Here is a 22,300-nt window from a genome sequence, read left to right as displayed (position 1 = left end):
GTCCGGATATTTTTCTGACACTTTTTCTGACACACATATTCTGACCAAATAACTATTCATAAACATAACTAAAAAATACATGCTGTATAGGAAATGATAGATACACTAGTTCTTAATGCAATCGCCGTGTTAGAATTCTAAAAATAACTTCATTACGACATCCAGCTTAGGTATAGCGAGAGAGTACCCAAAAGCTGGGCGCAAACGACTAGTACAACATGTTCGACAGATATATGAAATAGCATCATAAAATGGGTCCTACTTTTGCTGATCTTTCATCAGAATGTTGTACAAGGGGTCCTTTGTCGGGAATAATCGTTGTTTGGATTTAGAACGGCCTTTTTCCCTCTCGATTTAGCAAGCACACTTGCCAAGTGGCGCGAATCTCTCCATCGTCAACAAACTCAGAGAACGGAACACAGCAAAACTCCCGAAAAAATTTCAATAATCTGATTAAACTATATTGAAAAAACATACTTTACGATGATATTGTCACATGTATCAAATAAAATCAAAGCCGGAGATATTAGTCGTCCATAACGACAGCTTATCAGAAGGCAAATCCAGGTCCCTTCTCGCACTCCAGAAAACAGGAAACTGGTGACACGTCATGCCAAGAGCTATTATTCGAGCCCAGATCAAGTTACACACTCAATTTCTTCTCTCACTGCTTGTCGACATCTAGTGGAAGACGTATGAAGTGCATCTAAACTAATAAATATCAAGGACTTTAATAGGCAGCCCCTAGAACAGTGCATCGATTTCAGATCTTCCACTTCCTGTTAGGAAGTTTGCTGCAAAAGGAGTTCTGTTTTACTCACAGATATAATTCAAACGGTTTTAGAAACTAGAGAGTGTTTTCTATCCAATAGTAATAATAATATGCATATTGTACAAGCAAGAATTGAGTACGAGGCCGTTTAAATTGGGCACGATTTTCCCCCAAAGTGAAAACAGCGCCCTCTGTCCTCAACAGGTTTTAAGTAGCCCCGAGAGATACCTCCTAATAAGTGTTATGGGGCTGAAATGAGCTGTTGAGAACTTACCGAGCCAAAATTCATCCTCTAGGTTCCCAAAGCCAACCCTGTAGTCACTCCACTTCCTGGAGAAGTCGGTAAGGCCATTCTGACGACGTTGGAACACCTGGAACACAGACCAGATACAGAGTGAAGACCAGGTGGCAACACTTTGATTCCACCTACAGTCGTGGCCAAAAGTTTTGAGAATGACACAAATATTAATTTCAACTAAGTTTGCTGCTTCAGTGTCTTTAGATATTTTTGTCAGAAGTTACTATTGAATACTGAAGTATAATTACAAGCATTTCATAAGTGTCAAAGACTTTTATTGACAATTACATGAAGTTGATGCAAAGAGTCAATATTTGCAGTGTTGACCATTCTTTTTCAAGATCTCTGCAATCCGCCCTGGCATGCTGTCAATTAACTTCCGGGCCACATCCTGACTGATGGCAGCCCATTATTGCATAATCAAAGCTTGGAGTTTGTCAGCATTTGTGGGGTTTTGTTTTGTCCACCCGCCTCTTGAGGATTGACCACAAGTTCTCAATGGGGTTAAGATCTGGGGAGTTTCCTGGCCATGGACCCAAAATATCGATGTTCCCCGAGCCACTTAGTTATCAATTTTGCCTTATGGCAAGGTGCTACATCATGCTGGAAAAGGCATTGTTCGACACCAAACTGTTCCTGGATGGTTGGGAGAAGTTGCTCTCGGAGGATGTGTTGGTACCATTCTTCATTCATGGCTGTGTTCTTAGGCAAAAGCAACCCCACACATGAATGGTCTCAGGATGCTTTACTGTTGGCATGACACAGGACTGATGGTAGCGCTCACCTTGTCTTCTCCGGACAAGCTTTTTCCCGGATGCCCCGAACAATCGGAAAGGGGATTCATCAGAGAAAATGACTTTACCCCAGTCCTCAGCAGTCCAATCCCTGTACCTTTTGCAGAATATCAGTCTGTCGCTAATGTTTTTCCTGGAGAGAAGTGGCTTCTTTGCTGCTCTTCTTGACACCAGGCCATCCTCCAAAAGTCTTTGCCTCACTGTGCTTGCAGATGCACTCACACCTGCCTGCTGCCATTCCTGAGCAAGCTCTGTACTGGTGGTGCCCCGATCCCGCAGCTGAATCAACTTTAGGAGACGGTCCTGGCGTTTACTGGACTTTCTTTGGCACCCTGAAGCCTTCTTCACAACAATTTAACTGCTCTCCTTGAAGTTCTTGATGATCCGATAAATGGTTGATTTAGGTGCAATCTTTCTGGCAGCAATATCCTTGCTTGTGAAGCCCTTTTTGTGCAAAGCAATGATGCCGGCACGTGTTTCCTTGCAGGTAACCATGATTGACAGAGGAAGAACAATGATTCCAAGCACCACCCTCCTTTTGACGCTTCCAGTCTGTTATTCGAACTCAATCAGCATGACAGAGTGATCTCCAGCCTTGTCCTCGTCAACACTTACACCTGTGTTAATGAGAGAATCACTGACATGAGGTCAGCTGGTCTTTTTGTGGCAGGGCTGAAATGCAGTGGAAATGTTTTTGGGGGATTCAGTTCATTTGCATGGCAAAGAGGGACTTTACAATTAATTGCAATTCATCTGATCACTCTTCATAACATTCTGGAGTATATGCAAATTGCCATCCTACAAACTGAGGCAGCAGACTTTGTGAAAATTAATATTTGTGTCCTTCTCAAAACGTTTGGCCACAACTGTACATATTGACAAAGTACATGTTCCAAATGGCACCCTATGCACTATAATGTTGGGTGTTGTTGGGGTTTTGTCTGCAAGGTATATCTCCTGCTATGAGACACTTACGATCCAGCCTCCGTCGTCTGTGGTCATATCACAGTAGACCTGCACTCCCTGATTGGCGTCTCTGTTGATGTAGATGGTGTAGACGCCGCTCAGGGACTCCCCGTTCAGCAGATGCTGGGCACAGTTCTGAGGGGTGGCAAACAGACGGTTTCCTGGAGCGGAGAAGAACAGAACACATGACATCAGCTCAACATAATGGAGAATGACGAGGACTGGGCCTGTATTCATAAAGTGTGTCATAGTAGGACTGCTGATATAGGGTCCGTTTTTTTAGATCATAATGAATAAGATTATATGGCCAGGGGGGATTTGATTCTAGATCAGCTAGATGAGATGCTTATTGAATATGGGTCTGAAATCTGGATAAAGTATGGAGTGGGGATGAATGGTACATGTGTGTGTGTGTGTGTAGGTGTGTGTAGGTGTGTGTGTGTGTGTGTGTGTGTGTGTGTGTGTGTGTGTGTGTGTGTGTGTGTGTGTGTGTGTGTGTGTGTGTGTGTGTGTGTGTGTGTGTGTGTGTGTGCTTGTGAGCATGTGTGTGCGCTTGTGTGTGTGCGTGCATGTGTGTGCGTGCATGTGTGTTTACCTGTTGTGAAGGCCGTAGAGATAATATCGCTGGTCTCTAATCCCCTGGCAGCCTGCAACCTCACAGTGTATTCTGTGGTCTCTGCCAGGCCCTCCAGACGGATCCACGTGTCTTCTGCATCCAGGATCAGCTCCTGTAGCACCACACACACACACACACACACCACAGAGGGGAGAACACACAGACAAGGGAACGGTAACTGATCCTATATCAGCACTCCTATTCTGAGGCACTTTGTGAATGCAGGCCCTGATCTGATAATCCCTGTTGTTATGAATAGGAGTGTAAGCACAGCATATTCCTAGGGTTTTTAACATCATGTATGGGACTGTGAGTGGATACGGTACAGCAAATAGTTTTAGCTAGATCCAATCCAAAGTGTACAGCAAACAGTAACCCATAGCGGTGATACTATCTGACTCCTACCAACAAACAACAAAAGCACCCAGGCACATTTACAGACATAAAACATTTATGTCAGGCCCATATAAATGTTGAATTCATTTTTCAGTGTTGTTGGCCTTTGTACAACTCTGCCCTGTGTTTTTCTAAATGATAAGAGGGAGAACTAAAACGGAGAGGAAAAGGACCTTATCAGACACTGGTGCTATAAGGAGCTGCCAGGAAGAAGAAGAATGGCTATTTCAGTCTAAAACTCAAGACGGCTCAGTTCCCTTTCATTGTTTTTGACAAATCCACTTTTATCAAGCTTATCTTCTGTCGCGGAGTGGATGGCATACCATTTTTCTCAGAGATCTCTTTTTCTGGCAGATGAAATAAAAAATAGATTTCGGTGATGAGCTCTCTAGGAGCTGGCCGTGACAGCAGTGTTGAACTGCTGAATCTGATGAGGCTTTGAGCCATATGAAATATCTATGAAGAACTGAATGAAATATTCAGCCATTTTGGAAAAAGTTACACATTTTAAGATAACATGTTGTGTGAATTCGCTGTAGTTTTTTTGTTAAGAGTATTATTTTATCTAATCTGGAAGGTCAACATATGATTCATAATCAAACTAACACAGATTACTGTGGTGAATATGAAGATTATATTAGCAGAGAGAACAGGTTGGGAAGAATTTATGGGGACTGAAATTAACCTAAGCAGAGTAAAACAACAGAGCTTGTTACTAAAACCAAATCCTCTGTGCATGACTGACACCCACTGGACAAACACAAGCACCAAAAACACACAAGGTCAATATAGTGTTAGTGCGTGTTCGTGAGTGTGCATGCATGTGTGTTGAAAGATATATACAGTTGAAGTCGGAAGTTTACATACACTTATGTTGGAGCCAATAAAACTCGTTTTTCAACCACTCCACAAAAAAAACATCGTTTTGGCAAGTCGGTTAGGACGTCTACTTTGTGCATGACACAAGGAATTTTTCCAACAATTGTTTACAGACAGATTATTTCACTTATAATTCACTGTATCACAATTCCAGTGGGTCAGAAGTTTACATACACTAAGTTGACTGTGCCTTCAAACAGCTTGGAAAATTCCAGAAAATGATGTCATGGCTTTAGAAGCTTCTGATAGGCTAATTGACATCATGACACCATCACCTCCACAAGTCTGGTTCATACTTGGGAGCAATTTCCAAACGCCTGAAGGTACCACGTTCATCTGTACAAACAAAAGTACGCACGTATTAACACCATGGGACCACGCAGCCGTCATACCACTCAGGAAGGAGACGCGTTCTGTCTCCTAGAGAGGAACCTACTTTGGTGCAAAAAGTGCAAATCAATCCCAGAACAACAGCAAAGGACCTTGTGAAGATGCTGGAGGAAGCAGGTACAAAAGTATCTATATCCATAGTAAAATGAGTTCTATATCGACATAACCCAGCAAGGAAGAAGCCACTACTCCAAAACCACCATAAAAAGCCAGACTATGATTTGCAACTGCATATGGGGACAAAGATCGTACTTTTTGGAGAAATGTCCTCTGGTCTGATGAAACAAAAATATAACTGTTTTGCCATAATGACCATCGTTATGTTTGGAGGAAAAAGGATGAGGCTTGCAAGCCGAAGTTCACCATCCCAACCGTGAAGCACGGGGGTGGGAGCATCATGTTGTGGGGGTGCTTTGCTGCAGGAGGGACTGGTGCACTTCACAAAATAGATGGGATCATGAGGATGTAAAATGATGTGGATATATTGAAGCAACATCTCAAGAAATCAGTCAGTAGGTTAAAGCTTGGTTGCAAATGGGTGTTCCAAATGGACAATGATCCCAAGCATACTTCCAAAGTTGTGGCAAAATGGCTTAAGGACAACAAAGTCAAGGTATTGGAGTGGCCATCACAAAGCCTTGACCTCAATCCTATAGAAAATTTGTGGGCAGAACTGAAAAGGTGAGTGCGAGCAAGGAGGCCTACAAACCTGACTCAGTTACACCAACTCTGTCAGGAGGAATGGGCCAAAATTCACCCAACTTATTGTGGGAAGCTTGTGGAAGGCTACCCGAAACGTTTGACTCAAGTTAAACAATTTAAATGCAATGCTACCAAATACTAATTGAGTGTATGTAACCTTCTGACCCACTGGGAATGTGATGAAAAAAATAAAAGCTGAAATAAATAATTCTCTGTCACATTCTTAAAATAAAGTGGTGATCCTAACTGACCTAAGACAGGGAATGTTTACTAGCATTAAATGTCAGGAATTGTGAAAATGTATTTGGCTAAGGTGTATGTAAACTTCTGACTTCAACTGTATATACATTTTTTTTTTTAAAGATTAGAAGCTAGTTAAGATAAAGACCGTGAGGACAGTACAGTGTTGGGCTCTTCGTCCCGAGCGCCGCCCGAACGGGAAGAGGCACCATCTTCGGCTGGATGAATCCAGCCGAAGATGGTGCCTCTTCCCGTTCGGGCGGCGCTCGGCGGTCGTCGTCTCCGGCCTACTAGCTGCTACCGATCCCCTTTTCTGTTTCATTTAGTTTTGTCTGATTTGTTGCACCTGTTTCGTGTTTAGGTTTGATTGTGGGCTATTTAAACCCAGTTGGCCCGCCGACTTTTGTGCGGGCTTATTTTTCTGTTTGTGGTGTTTCGTTCATTTCTTGTGGTGTCTGTTCCGATTCGATATAGTCCTGTTTGTTTTGGACTGGGACTTTACGCGCCCTTGTGTGTGTGGCTTGACCGTCTCTCTGATATTTTTGGAATATTAAATCCACGTCCTTTCTGAACTATCCTGCTCTCTGCGCCTGACTCCTTCACTCACCACTTTTGGAACTGTGACAATAGGGCACTATTTGACCAGGGCACATAGTGCTCTGGTCATATGTAGTGCACTATATAAGGAATAGGGTGCTATTTGGGACCCATTCTTGGGCTCTGCCTGAATGATGTAATTAGTTGAGAGAGATATCTGCTGTAGAATATCAGGGGAAATTGTTCCTGGTGAGTCATTAATAGGCATATTGCAACGGAATAACCTTCCTAATCTACTTTATTAATATTACTGAGCTACATCAAAGAATGTAATTAAAATGAAAACGTTTCCAGGAGTCAAATTAAAAGATCTAAACGGCTCTGTTGCCGAGTAGAGCTGTGCAATGGATCTGTACTAAGCGGTCATTTGTCTGGGAGATATTTACACTGTTTTGGTAGCTTCAAAACACTACCGGTAACAGTCATATTATGGCTCATGTATTAACAATCATATCTCCTGGGAGGACCTTTGGCTTAATGATACAGCATCGTGTGGGAGCTTGATTGGAAACTCATAGAAAAAGCTAACTCTTACCAAAAAGGTTGCAGTTTTAAAACTGCAGTAAAAGTGCAGTAACTGCAGGTGACTGTGGTATTTTGGATGCAGTAAATGCAGAATAACTGCGGTGTACTGCAGTTGAACTGCAGTTATACTGCACTCTGACTGCAATCTTTTTTCGTAAGCGAAGGTAGTGTTTTGGTAGCCTGATTGCCAGTCTGTGCTATGATGCCAATTCCTTGTGTAAAGCGTCTGTGTGTAGCTGGTGAGATGAGTCAGGCGCAGGACAGCAGATATGAGTAATGAAAGCAATTTTACTCAAAATGTATCACAATACACGTCGTATAAATACAAGGCCACAAATACGGACCGCAATACAATAAACAATAACTCACAAACAAACATGGGGGAACAGAGGGTTAAATAATGAACAAGTAATTGGGTGGATTGAAACCAGGTGTGTAAGACAAAGACAAAACAAATGGAAAATGAAAAGTGGATCGGCGATGGCTAGAAAGCCGGTGACGTCGACCGCCAAACGCCGCCCGAACAAGGAGAAGGACCGACCTCGGCGGAAGTCGTGACACCTTGTCACTCATTGTCATGCCAATGTTTGACTTGACAATGACAACAATGGAGAAAACAAGAGCACAGACAGATCTGGGAAAGGCTAGTATTTTGGAAGCTTGGAAACACTACACGTAACACGTATGGCTCATATTCATTTCCCATTTGAGCCGCTTTGGCTTGATACTACAGTTCACAGTTCAGTGTGTGTCTGTGATTGGGAACTCTTGTTAATAAAGTTAGATACGCCCTACTGTATTCTGCCTACCTTTCTGCTGCCATCAGCTGATTTGTATGTAAGCATGTAGTTGTCGATGTCTGCGATGGGCGGTTGCCAGGAGATGAGGGCACTGCGGTGGTTCACCTCGCTGGCCGTCAGGTTCAAAGGAGCGTCCATGGCTAGAGTGGAGCAATCAGATAGCAGATAACTATATCCCTGTTCCATTGAGTCAAATCATTAGTGGCTACAGTATGTCCATTTCTAGTATCCAAATACTGTACTTAAATTGGGAAAGTTGCCCAATTATGATCTATCTCCTAATTTGATGAACACCCCTCTAGCAGACCTTAGTTGGAGTCACCCTGCTGCGAATGCATTCTAATTGTCCTTAACCCAGCATCCTTTACTGCTCAAAAATAATCAGCCTACCCGTGCTCAAGGGCTCATCGACAGATTTTTCACCTAGTTGGCTCGGAGATTTGTACCAGCGACCTTTCGGTTACTGGCCCAACGCTCTTGAACACTAGGCTACCTGCTGCCCACTCTTTTTCCGGTTTCACTCCTTTTCCTATCTCGCTCTCCTCCTGTTGTCCTCAGGTGTTTTCAGGGGAGATCTATGACAGTTCAGTAATTAACAGTGTTTTACCACTGATAGCCTCAGGCCTCAGGACTGAAGGACTTTCTACATGAGATGCAATGACATCTCCACACAGCAGTAGTACCCACTAGAGAAATTACAATGTGGGTGTCCACACTGCCATATCTGCCTCTTCGAGGTCTTATCTGACAGACTGCCATTCTCCTCCTCTCTCCTCAACATGACTGCAATGCATGAGAGGGCGTTAATCTTAATTTTCCTTTCATCCCCTTTAATTTTGATTGAATCTTTTCAAGCCATCACAATGCCTACACTTCTCTTTTGTTTGTTTTCTCTCCCTCTCTCTCTCTCTCTCTCTCATTCTCTTTAGTTATACCCCATGCGAACACTATTCTGAGAGATGGAGTTTTTGGACATATATTGTAGAGGTGTCTCAACATGCAAACAGATGGCAAGTGAAGTAATGGATTATTACTATATGATAAGAAAATCAGTAAATCTCCCTCCTGTTTCCATCAAGAAACAATTAATAAGTGAATCCTCATGCACTGGTTCAGGTGTATACTAAACCAAAATACTTATTTTGAAGACACATTATAATTTCTAAAACTTCCCTAAATAAAATCTCTCTCGCTGGTCAAGTCTTTCAGAAAGTGAGTCAGCAAATCTTTATGTTCATAAGAGGCCATCAACACAGGCACATTTTTATCAGAGCATAACAGTCAGCGAAAACAAAGCGTAAGCGGAGAATAACCGCATCAAATTAAATAACACCCAAATTAAAAATGTAAAAAGTCTCTGAAGTCTGGTGAACTTGGCTACCCCGTTCAGTGATTACGTGTCAACATCAGAGAACAAGGCTGGCCCTTGAGTAGCAAAACCAATGGCCTGTGAGACTTTTAGACAAATTAATTCGGCGAAAAACAGTGTCTATAAATTAAGTTTTGCAAAGGGAACTGGTTGATTAAATAAATATAGTGGAATTGCCCCTCCTCATAGGGAGACGTTTACCGCAAGACAAAAAAGCCCCAAAAAGCTACTAGTTGTTCTTTTTTTCTGGACATTTGTTTGTGTACACTACACAGGCAGCAGCCCACTTGGTCTGAAAATGTTCATGTGGTTCCACTATAGTGCAGCCTGGGCCACGCTGCTCCCTTGGGGATATTAATGCCCTGCTGCTGACAGAATTGTTTTGTTCATGAAACACTGAAAATAAAGTTCAGGGCCCGGTTGCACAAAACATCTTAAGTACATTTTCCCCTTATCTTTTCCCTTAAAGTTTCATAACTTTAGGTCAGTTGCATAAAACATTTTAAGGCAAATCTACCCCTTAAATTAAGTGAAAAAGTTATGGGTGCCCATGAGGTCCCTTAAGTGCTTCATTCAGTATGGATATCAATGTAAAACGCATTTGTGGAGGTGAATGTTGCTTTCCCCTGCCCTGGTTTCGAAAAGAAAACATCCATCAGCAAGCTAGGTAGCTAAACAATGAAAGGTGCATAATCCATGGCTACATAGCTAGGTGTGAAGGTAGCTAACTACTCTGCTAACTTGACGTGTTAGAAAGTAATAGAAACAAGTTCAGAAAAAAGTTACATTATCTTCTGAATCAATTTGTTTCTCCTGTCTTGATTGTGGAAGTTTTATTTTGAAATCACAAAATAAATGTAATCTCTTTGATGAGACATTCATTCAGTGAATCAGGTCTTCTCCATGCTAACCTGATACTCTTTCTGCCATATATGCCTTCAAACCACAGTAAAACACTTAAATTATGCCCTTACTGATAAGAGAATTTTGTTCTCAAGGTACATTACCCAATTGAATTATATTACTCAGTCTGCAAACCAGAATTTGTAAGATCCTGGTCGAATGAAACGGACGGAGGCCCAGCTAAAATAGTCAAAAAGGTTTATTCACGGGAACGTTCTAAAGTCAAGAATACAAAACAATACATTTTATACTGACTTCTCACGCCCACACATTCACACAACCACACGCACACACACACACAACCATACTCACACACATACACACACACAACCATACACACACACACACATACACACACACAACCATACACACACACATACACACACACACAACCATACACACACACATACACACACACAACCATACTCACACACATACACACACACAACCATACACACACACATACATTCACACAACCATACACACACACATACACATACACACACACAACCATACGCACACACACACACACACACACACAACCATACGCACACACATGTCCTGCTACCCAGCCGACAGAGATTAGTGACCTTGTCCTTGAGACGTACTCCCTGTTCTCTCCCAAATCTCTAGTCAGGTTGACACCAAGCTCAGATAGTCTGTGTTTAAAATACCATAAAGACATATTGTCTTTACCCTAATTCTGACTAGGACTACACATTTATTGATTATGATTTTATACATTCCAATCAATTCCATACAATTATATGTTTCAGGGCGGAATATTCTAATCATTCAATTAACAGATCATTTTCACCTAACACTTACCTAATGAAATATTTGAGGGGCTCTATGCAACACCCTTAACTTAGGTAAGGGAACATTATTCCTTAAGGTAAACCCTTAAGGGAAACACTTAAGATGTTTTATGCAACCGGGCCCAGAGTCCCAACTCTGCTAATCTACACCATCTTCCTCCCCTCCTATTCTCCCTTCTCTAAAGTGGAGTAGGTATGATATGATTGGCTTGTGAAGGTTGTTAGCTAGCAGTACGGAGTCCATATTAGGACAGCCTCAGTCTTGGCAACTGAGATTTTTTTTTTTATGTATGAGACTGAGGTTGTCCTAATATGAACACTGTATACCAGCATTAGAGACATGGTCAGTCAGTGATCACACTGCAAGGGCCTCAATGAGAGAGGGGAAATTATTCCTGTTGCTAATTAGACACACTTTAACTAAGAGATGTGAGAGGGCACGCGTTAGTTGAATAGAAGTACGTTTCAAGGAGTTTTAAGTAGCTTGCCTTGCTCTCAGTAGTCTTTGTGGGCTAGTTCTGAATGGGTAGGTGGAACAGTAAGTAGCTAAGCAAGTAAAGTACGTAACATACGTGTTGCAAAGTTGGCGATGACCGTTCCACTGGTCAGGGGTCCCTTGGTGGCGTAGAGGGCTACAGAGTAGGTGGTGCTGGGCAAGAGCTTAGTGAGCTGGTGCTCCTGTTTCCCACCCTCCACCAGGAAGGTGTCAGCTGTCACTTAAGGAGAAGGAGGAACACAAAGACCGACGTTAGAACAGGAGAATACATGAGATTGTAAACAAACCTGGCTTTTATGATTACATTAAACAATTTGAATATATAACAGTTGCCTAGGATATGCACAGTCGCTGTCAGGGTTGGTAGATTGGGGTTCCTATGGCTGTTATTATTGGTCAGGTTTAATTGCATGTTGCTGAAATCAATTTCACTTAAATTCACAATTTCTTATTTGCTTGCACGACTAAACTTTGTATAACCAATTTAGATAAATTGCCTGTTTAATGAATGGCTTACTATATCCTTAGAAATAGGTTCCGTGTTGATGATGAAAAGTAACAGGTTAACAAACCATTTCTGCCAAGGTGTTATTGCCTAGATGAGTCTGGATTAGTAAATGAGAAATTACACTTAATGAACACACTAAAGAGTCAATAGAGCACATTGGCAAGAGGTTGCTGAAGAACCATCATTTGTGGCCATGTTGATGAAAGCGGCATCGACTAACAGGTTGATGTCTGAGCTGATTTCCAAGTAGCTGTCCAGTAGCTGTCCTAGGCCGCAGCCCAAATGGCAGCCTATTCCAAATATAGTGCACTACTTTTGACCAGAGCTCTATGGGTAATAGGGTGCCATTTGGGACACAACACTAGACTTTCTCTCAGAGTCGACCTGGCAGGAGTCCACCTACAGACTCAGGGTGCTCCACACGCTCCACCCCTGTGGCGGAGATACATAGTTTGTGAGAAGAGAATAAGTCTGCCTACCCTGATTGCAGGTGAGGGTGAGCACGTAGTTGTCAACGCTGGACAGAGGAGGGTTCCACTGCAATAACGCTCCTTGTGGGGTAATATTGAGGGCTGTCAGTTCCATTGGCATGTCCATCGCTGTATCAAAGAGAGAAAGAGAGAGAGATAAAGCGAGAGATGAATACAAAAAAGTGGGTCAGAGTGGTTCACAGATCCCACCCCATCACTTTACTAAATTCCATTTACTGTATGTTCCAATTACAGACCACCATGTGGACTATACTGTATACTTCTACAGAGAAGTATACAGTCCACATGGTACCGCAAGAACCATTCTTGAGAACACAGAAGAAAACAGCTTGCATCCAAACGTTAATAGTTCTAGACCACACCCTCATTACAGGGAAACGGCTACGATCATATCTAGGAATCATAATCACACTGCTTCACATCTCGCACCATGGATGGAATGGGTTTAATTACACTCATTACTTTAAATATTTAATTGAATCCAATGAAAGCTGACAATTTTAAATGAAATAAAATGTAATTAGATTAGATTGAATAAGCCGAAACTACTTAATCAATCTAAGCATGTAATAATGTAATCATCAATCTCTGTGTAGTTATGATATGGCTGACTATGTGACCCAACCAGACCAAAACCTTACTTGAAGGGTATCCAAGGACTTCAGCACACATTCAATACCCCATTTATACCACATCCATAAGCAGAAGCCTATATAAGCGTTGTATAAATTAAAGTATGTACTGTAGCCTATGGGGTAAACATGTGTTATGAAGTACCCTTCAAGTACCCTTCAAGGGTACTTGACGGGTACCAAGTTCTTGTGTTACACATTGCCCTGACTGTTTGAATGCTGGTCAGCTACAGTATCAATACAATGCAGAAACATACACCCAGAGTCTGCTGAGCCACAGTACGTCTCTGTCCCAGCCACAGCCATCAGCTGGACAGTTGACTCCGGTCCAGTGAATCGTGGACACTCATTACCTTTGGAATTGCAGCTAGTGCCTCGGTGCCTGACAACGGTCGCTAACCGGCAGGTAGGACTCTCCAGCGACTGCAGCAAACTTTCCCTTAGTGCGAAGGATCTTAACAAGTTGACTGTGTTCGTGCTTCTGGCCTGCAAGTGGGGCGCCAGCCCAGTTCGGGGCAGAGCTTCTCATCTGACAATCTGGATTTCGAGGCACTTTTATCAAATTCTCATCTCTCTCTCATATAGAAGGTGAGAACCCTCTGCACCCCATTTGTCAGAGCGAGCGCCTCTCTCCATAATATGTTTTATCTCGCTCTTGCTGAATCACACCACAGTGGAATGATATTCTTCGGGCTATGACCCTGTTTTAATGAGCCCTGCCATTTGTCCTATAATGCTCCTTCACACCACTCTGTGAACACGGCCTGAGATTCATCATAGCGTCTGCGTTAGCAGAATTCTAGTGTTCCTCTGACAACAAGTTATTAGAAAAGTAAACTCTATAACTACAAAATGGTATTGTGTGCTTTTTTCTAGTTTTTAATTACACTGTGATACTGTACACTCTTAAGATTTTTTTTTGCAAAAGGATCCTGCGGCTGTCCCCATAGGATAACCCTTTTTGGTTCCCAGTAGAACTCTTTTGGCTTCCATGTAGAACACTCTGTTGAAAGGGTTCTACATGGAACCAAAAAGGGTTCTACCTGGAACTCAAAGAGGTTCTCCAAAGGGGTTCTCGTATGGGGACAGTCAAAGAACCCATTTGGTTCCATATAGCACATTTTTGTAGTGAAAATGGAGATAGTTTTCCTTTTTTTTGTGTATTTGGGGTGTTATGTAGCAGCGAATATGTATTTACTAAGCATTTGTATTCTATTCAAGTGAGACAAAAAATACAATACAAATAAATTAAAACCTCTACAGGATCGGTGTCCCCCCCACGGTACGGTTGAGCTAACGTAGGGTAATGTGATTAGCATGAGGTTGTAAGTAACAAGAACATTTCGCAGGGCATAGACATAACTGATATGGGCAGAAAGCTTACATTTTTGTTAATCTAATTGCACTGTCCAATTTACAGTAGCTATTACAGTGAAATAATGCCATGCTATTGTTTGAGGAGGGTGCACAGTTATGAACTTGAACATGTATTAACAAACCGATTAGGCACATTTGAGCAGTCTTGATACAACATTTTGAACAGAAATGCAATGGTTCATTGGATCAGTCTAAAACTTTGCACAAACACTGCTTCCAAAATCTAAATTGCGCCTAGATTCCTAAGTCATACATTGGCCTTTCATTTCAAAGATGAAGAAGAAAAAAAATCGTATTTTTTTCTTTGTATTATCTTTTACTAGATCGAATGTGTTATATTCTCCTACATTAATTTCACATTTCCACAAACTTCAAATTGTTTCCTTTCAAATGTTATCAAGAATATGCATATTCTTCAGCTCCTGAGCTACAGGCAGTTAGATTTGGGTATGTCATTTTAGGCTAAAATTTAAAAAAAGGGTCCAATCCTTAAATGAATTTAATGATGCCACTCTGGCATTTTATTTCTCCATGCTATCCTCTGGAGCTATTACAGTAGCAGCACCACAGGCCCTGCTTCATTATAAGAAGAGTTGGCAAATGCAGAGCACTTTCTTCCGCTTTAAAGGTGGAGAGCAGCACATGAATTGTGCTCTTTCTACCTCTCACTCTATCCATCTCTCTCTGTCTCTCTCTCTGTCTGTCTCTCTCTTCTGTCTCTCTTCTCTAGTTATGAGCCTGCTGATTTTGGAGCAGAAATCTCTAACTGGCTCATCAGTATGCGGTGGTGCACTTCAGGATCAGCTGGATGATTATGCATGCAGTGGAGAGCTGGTTAAGCCCAGGTTAGTGGAGTTCACTTCACACACAGAGGAGCTGCTGCAGCCTACACACCTCTCTCTGGTGGTTCACTAGCAGTGAAATATATCTCACATCTCACACAGATCAATGCTGAGAGGTCTATCTGACTGACTGACTGGCTGATATAGGAAATGCAGAGACAGATAGGAGGAGAGGCTACCAATTATAAGGTAAAGGGGGTAACAGTAACTACATTCACTGCGGCAGCAATGAGAGGCAGGTAGCCAGACAGTATTCTACTGTCTGTATGTCTGTGTTGGAACACAATTTCTCAGTGTGCAGCTGGCGATGTGAGCGCTCCACAGAGTTGGTACTAGGAATAAAATTCACTGAAAAGACAGAACATTCCATTTATCTTTTAAATAGGCAATGTCTGACTCCAGAACATTTTGTCCCCCCATCTCATACCCCTAGGCGCAGACATATAATAACAAGGCTAGCTATCATTTTTGTATACAAGCTAAATTATTGAACAAAACAGAATTGCATTAGTTGTTCTGTAGAATTGTGCAGGATGTGGAGACAAAGATTCCATAAATACAATGTGTACACAATGTGTGCATTGACTTTTGGAGCAAAAACATTTGACAAATTGTGCAGTCCCTTTACATAGTCACTTTCTATAGTGGAATTGTGGCTGAGATAGTAAGGGGTGAGGGGTACCAAAACATTTGGTGTAGTATATGGAATAATATGTGGAGTGGAATGTGGATACAAAAATGATATAATACAATGTACATTTGGACCAGTAAAAATGTACAGGGGCATAGTGGCATTGTGGCTGATATCGAAGTTTGCTCCTTATGGGGACCATACTGACCTGTGAAGACACTGGTGGTGATGGACTTGCTTTCCTGGCTTCCCCTCACGGCGTTCAGGTTGATCTCATACTCTGTTGCCGGGTGGAGGCTGGACAGGGTGTAGTTGGTCACGTCGTTGTCAATCACGATGCTGTCCACTCGCCCTGAGGAAAATGAAATAAAAAGTATTTTAATCTCATTTCGCACTGTTACTGCTGTCATGCTATCTTTCCTCCATGAGACCATGGAATAACAGTTTGGTATTTTATTTAAAGGCCCAGTGCAGTCAAATTTCACATTTTCAACTGAGGAAACTAACACTGTAAAGGGGTGGAAAAAGTGATCAGTTTTATTTCCCAATAGTTGCTGGTTGAAAATACAATCTACACAGGACCTTCTAATCAGCATGTTTTGCACAGATGGAGTTTTGGCTTGCCTGGTGGGCGATAGACCAATAACAAAGCAAGTTCCAAACCTTTCTGCCAATAATAACTCGTTTTCAGTTTACATATACCTCCCATTAAGCCCCTCCGCTCTGGTGGATTGATCCACACTGTGTTTAATGCACCTCTTTGGCACCCTTCCCCTCCACACACAGACCACTCCCAGACAGTCTTGACAAACATTTTGCTTGAGAAATGTAATTTCTTTGCTAAAAAAGCTATTTTTGTTTCTTTTTGACCATTGAATGGAAAACTATTCCAGTAAGTTATTTAATTGTTACCCAGAATTATTTGATATTAGGATCAAAATGGCTGCACTGGGCCTTTAAGTAACTTTTCAATTAAAACATGTCTTAGCCTACCTCTTGCTGATTGGTAGGACATCTTGTAATAGTCAAAGGCGGCAAAAGGTCTCAACCATGATATGATGACAGAGTCTTCAGTGACATATGACACAGTCATCTCTTTAGGTGGGTCCATTCCTACGACAGAGAATAATAGTACATGTTAACCCCTTACACTTGTCGAAATTGGGCCAAATTGAATAACTCTAAAAACCATAGCAATTGAGAGAACACTTTGGAGATTATGGTGAAATTATCAGACCAAAGGTGAAGACACAACAGTTCACCTGACACAAGACTGAATCCAAACATTACAATGTTGATTTTACTGTATGTGCATTTTACATTTCCTGTACTTTTCACAGCATTTCTTAGTAACGAAATCTGAAAATACTCTGGATACATTCAGTAACATAATTTACATTTTGGAGAAGGTGCAAGATACGAAAAAACGATTACAAGGGTTTGAGTGAGAGGTCTAACTGGTGCCTTCAAGTGGCCACACACCTCTCCAAACTGCACAGTTCCTAAGTAATTTCAATGCTCTTTTATGACTAAGGTAAAGAGCTTTCAGCTATATATATTTTTTTTTTTACTCTCATAGCTTTGCCATTGAGGAACTGAAACAAGCACACTTGTAATTTTTTTGTTTGGAACACAGCCCTGCATCCCCACCATTACACAATTACTGTTGTTGTTTACTCAATCCAAAAACGTTCCATTAAATCGCAATCTGGGTCAGGTGGACATCATTTCAAAGCTTATTCTATTAGCAATGTGGCTAGCTACATTTTAAAATACAATCGTACAGTGTTAGGCTTTCAAAAGGCTTGAAGTGCCTGGACATTTGTGGCCTGCTGGAGGTCATTTTGCAGGGCTCTGGCAGTGCTCCTCCTTGCACAAAGGCAGAGGTAGCGGTCCTGCTGCTGGGTTGTTGCTCTCCTACGGCCTCCTCCACGTCTCCTGATGTACTGGCCTGTCTCCTGGTAGCGCCTCCATGCTCTGGACACTACGCTGACAGACACAGCAAACCTTCTTGCCACAGCTCGCATTGATGTGCCATCCTGGATGAGCTGCACTACCTGAGCCACTTGTGTGGGTTGTAGACTCCGTCTCATGCTACCACTAGAGTGAAAGCACCGCCAGCATTCAAAAGTGACCAAAACATCAGCCAGGAAGCATAGGAACTGAGAAGTGGTCTGTGGTCACCACCTGCAGAACCACTCCTTTATTGGGGGTGTCTTGCTAATTGCCTATAATTTCCACCTTTTGTCTATTCCATTTGCACAACAGCATGTGAAATTTATTGTCAATCAGTGTTGCTTCCTTACTGGACAGTTTGATTTCACAGAAGTGTGATTGACTTGGAGTTACATTGTGTTGTTTAAGTGTTCCCTTTATTTTTTTGAGCAGTGTAGTATAATCAAATTATAAAATGACTATAAGATTTCACCTTCCTTATCACTGTAAAATACATAGTTGTATGTTTTGTGAGAGAAAATTAGCATATTTTCTAATGGTTTCTCTTGATAAAAACATCTGCCCCCATCTCTGTGAACGTCCCACAGAGCTATAGCTTGGCTTACCGAACTCGTTAGGACTTCGCCTTGCATCTCATATTAATTACATCCATCTATGACAAACAGAAAGTGTTTTTTTATTTTATTTAATTTGAAATATTTTGGATTAATGGTTATAAATTGATCTCTGAATGTGCTACAGTGAATTTATTTGATAAAATATTGAATTTGGCCTTTACTACTATGGCCCATAGAAAGACATTGAATAACACATTCATAAAGGGAAAACACATTCATAAATGGAAAACAAGACATAATAAGGTTTTGAAGTGTATGTCCTATATCTAGGAGATATAAGAAAGCTCAGGAAATGTTTTGTTTTTTTGGACACATTTAACCCCTTATTTTTGTTGACACAATACTACCACCATTTGTTTGTACGGGTTACCTTCAGACGAGTCCCATGACACTTGTGGGGGTCGTAGAGTACAACAGAGAACACCATCATGTTCCTGAGAGTCTCCCCCTTTCCATTTGGACGCTACAGACGTTTTAGTAAGAAGACCGATATTCACAATGTCTCATGGTCTGACAAACACCGCTGTAGCTCGGCCAACATATGCAGATGTGGTGGATTGAGACGCAGCCCAGGCAAAAACCTGATATCTCTAGCTTAAACTGATGGATTTTGATGGGGATTTTTTTATTATGTTACTTAGATTGATGCTCAGGTGCGAACAGATGCGGCAATAGACTCTTAATTAAAGAGACTTATAAGGTTGGCATCCATTATGGAAGGGATGGATAGAGGGATTGGTTCTCTCTACTGTTGTGGACTGAACACATAATTTCTTTTTGTAAAACCAACACCCCCAACCTCCCATTTCCATTACAATAACGAATATTATTCACCAACATTGAGGACAATTCATAAGTTAGGCTTCAGCTTCATTTAAATTTTGCTAGTATGAAACAGTGGCGAATGCCTATTTTTAAAATGTATTTTCCAATCAGCAATGCTGCTGTTATAGCTCTGAATTTAAACTAAATATTCATGTGACATAATGTGGGGAAACTGAAGACAGAATGCAGCAATGTGATTTGCTTCTATAGTACAAGTCTAACCTGCATTCACCTATGTATGTATCCCCTATATAGTGCACTACTTTTGAACAGAGTTCTATGGGCCTTGGTCAAAAGTAGTGCACTCAATAGGGTACCATTTTGGATGCATCCTATGTGTTGCACTACAACATATGGTACAGTAAACATGTTGTCATCCCGTGATTCAGACTTAGCATAAGAAGTGCCACTTGAAAACATAAAGAAGTATGTCAACCTTCAAAGACAGCCAGGCACCACAGCATGCCCACTAACCCTGTGGTTCATTTGCATATAATAACGTGTCTTGATAAAAACAAGCTGAAAATAGCAACGCAATAACAAGAGCAGTAATCAGACGGCAGTATGCAGGTGGCTCCATAGTGTTTATAGAGTTGTCCGGTCCTCCTCAGACAAAACATATTTCCTTTTACTTGGCAGCTGCGACTGTGAGTAACAGCCTGCTGATGCGACAGCTGAATATTCCCGACACCTCCACGTTCAAGCAGGGGTAATTAAGAGAGGATTACACACAGAAGCATTAATAAAGAAATGAAAGGTGGTTCTGTGTTTCATCAGTAGTGCAGCTGGGAGTGTAATAATCTTAATGAGCAAGAGACATGCCATAAAAGTGTCTGGGTGGTGTTCTCTTCTGGACCTAGACTACTTGCTGACAAACAGAACAAACCACAACAAACTCCAAGCATGTACAGCATGTACAATGGGACGTGTATCGGCTGATGTAAAAAGGTCTTTATAAATACATTTGATTGATTGATTGAATGATTGATTGATTGATATCCTAAGTATGAGAAGTTTGTACAGGAAAGTCTAAGTATGGGAAAATGCTGTCCTTCATTAGCAACTGTCTTGTGTCAGCAAACCGTCAGCCCAAATCAGACATCAATGCACCCTGTGGTGAGTGTGGTCAATCAATGTATACGACGTTGCAGCAGTTTTGCATTAGTCAGTCGTTTAGTGTTGTTGTTGTCCCTGAATGACCCATATTGAACCATGTGAACCTTCAGCATAGTTCTGGGTTGTATGCAATAGGACACACCGTAGCAAAACCTTTTTGTCATTGGACAAGTTTAGGTAGTCTCTTCCTTTCTCAGTCTGTTTTCGTCCATTTGGTGACTAATGAATACAACCCTGTTTCCCTTTTTTATTTTATTTTATTTCACCTTTATTTAACCAGGAAGGCTAGTTGAGAATAAGTTCTCTTTTACAACTGCGACCTGGCCAAGATAAAGCAAAGCAGTTCGACACATACAACAACACAGACTTACACATGGAATAAACAAGTGTACAGTCAATAATACAGTAGAAAAAAAGTATATATACAGTGTGTGCAAATGAGGGAAGATAAGGGAGTTAAGGCAATAAAATAGGCCATAGTGGCGAGGTAATTACGATATAGCAATTAAACACTGGAGTGATAGATGTGCAGAAGATGAATGTGCAAGTAGAGATACTGGGGTGCAAAGGAGCAAAATAAATAACCAAATACAGTAAGGGGATGAGGTAGTTGGATGGGCTATTTACAGATGGGCTATGTACAGGTGCAATGAACTGTGAGCTGCTCTGACAGCTAGTGCTTGAAGTTAGTGAGGGAGATAAGAGTCTCCCTTGCAGAGATACAATAAGTAGCCTACCTGTGGTGAGCGTGGCTGTGACAGCTTCAGACGTCACCTCTCCCTGTATGGTGATAAGGCTGACTGTGTACTGTGTGGAGGGCAGGAGACCCTCCACAGAGGACCGGGTCTTGGATCCGTCCAGGGTGACCTTGGAGGTGTCAGTGCCATCCTCAGAGCTGTAGCTGAGGATGTAAAGGTCTGCGGGTGGGGCCGGGGCGCTCCATGCCACCGTCACCGAGTCCCACGTGATGTCAGACAAGTAAAGCGCAATGACAGGGCTGAAGCCTGAAAGTCAAAGGTCAAAGACACCAGCTGCATGGTCATAAAGGGCTGTATTTCATTTTCATTTATTTGATTTGATAATCTGCTGTCAATATGGCTGGTGGTGCTGGGGTTCTGAGGCAGGCAGGCAAAGGACAGTCAGTCAGTCAGTGAATGGCTGGTTCAGAGGCAGGCATAGCATGGGAGAGTCAGTCAGTCAGTGGATGTATGGTTCAGAGACAGGCATAGCATGGGAGAGTCAGTCAGTCAGTGGATGTATGGTTCAGAGACAGGCATAGCAGGGGAGAGTCAGTCAGTTTATGGTTGGTTCAGAAGCAGGCAATCCAGGTGACAGTCAGTCAGTGGATGCTGGTTCATTGGCAGGCTTGGCAGGGAGAGAGTCAGTCAGTCAGTTGACTGTTTGTTTAGAGACATTCATGGCAGGGGAGAGTCAGTCAGTCAGTGGATGGCATGTCTGGTCAATAATGGACAGATCTCTCTGGAGGCTCTCTCCCTCTCAGTGAGACGTGATATGGATGTGAAGAGCTGAAGACGACAGACACACAGAGTAGGAGACCAGTGACAATGGAATGATGATGAACACAAAGGGAAAGAAGGATGTCAATGTTTACAGTAGAGATGGGATGAAAAAACGTCCGTCAACAAGGCTTGGCTGTTTTTGAAAGATTCACCAATAAAAGACGCTGAAAGGCGTGTGTTGTCAAAACAAGAAGCAATGGAAAGATGAAGACTACCAAGACAGC

The 22,300-nt window shown here is 41.9% G+C and overlaps 1 protein-coding gene across 1 annotated transcript in view; it reads right to left on the bottom strand.

Annotated features, from left to right (window-relative positions):
* Positions 1-22,300, bottom strand: part of LOC120056313 (tenascin-R-like) — a 56,503-nt gene that overhangs the window by 5,645 nt on the left and 28,558 nt on the right. Inside the window, exons 10-18 of the mRNA XM_039004552.1 lie at positions 21,294-21,560; positions 17,036-17,155; positions 16,251-16,394; positions 12,549-12,668; positions 11,638-11,781; positions 7,985-8,115; positions 3,426-3,558; positions 2,840-2,991; positions 1,047-1,143 (exon numbers count right to left, since the gene is read on the bottom strand). Of these exons, the coding sequence (XP_038860480.1) occupies positions 1,047-1,143; positions 2,840-2,991; positions 3,426-3,558; positions 7,985-8,115; positions 11,638-11,781; positions 12,549-12,668; positions 16,251-16,394; positions 17,036-17,155; positions 21,294-21,560 (1,308 nt within the window). The remainder of the gene's footprint in view (positions 1-1,046; positions 1,144-2,839; positions 2,992-3,425; positions 3,559-7,984; positions 8,116-11,637; positions 11,782-12,548; positions 12,669-16,250; positions 16,395-17,035; positions 17,156-21,293; positions 21,561-22,300) is intronic.

Source organism: Salvelinus namaycush, chromosome 11 (assembly GCF_016432855.1).
Source record: "Salvelinus namaycush isolate Seneca chromosome 11, SaNama_1.0, whole genome shotgun sequence".
NCBI classification, from domain to species: domain Eukaryota; kingdom Metazoa; phylum Chordata; class Actinopteri; order Salmoniformes; family Salmonidae; genus Salvelinus; species Salvelinus namaycush.
This window is presented reverse-complemented; position numbering and strand designations above follow the sequence as displayed.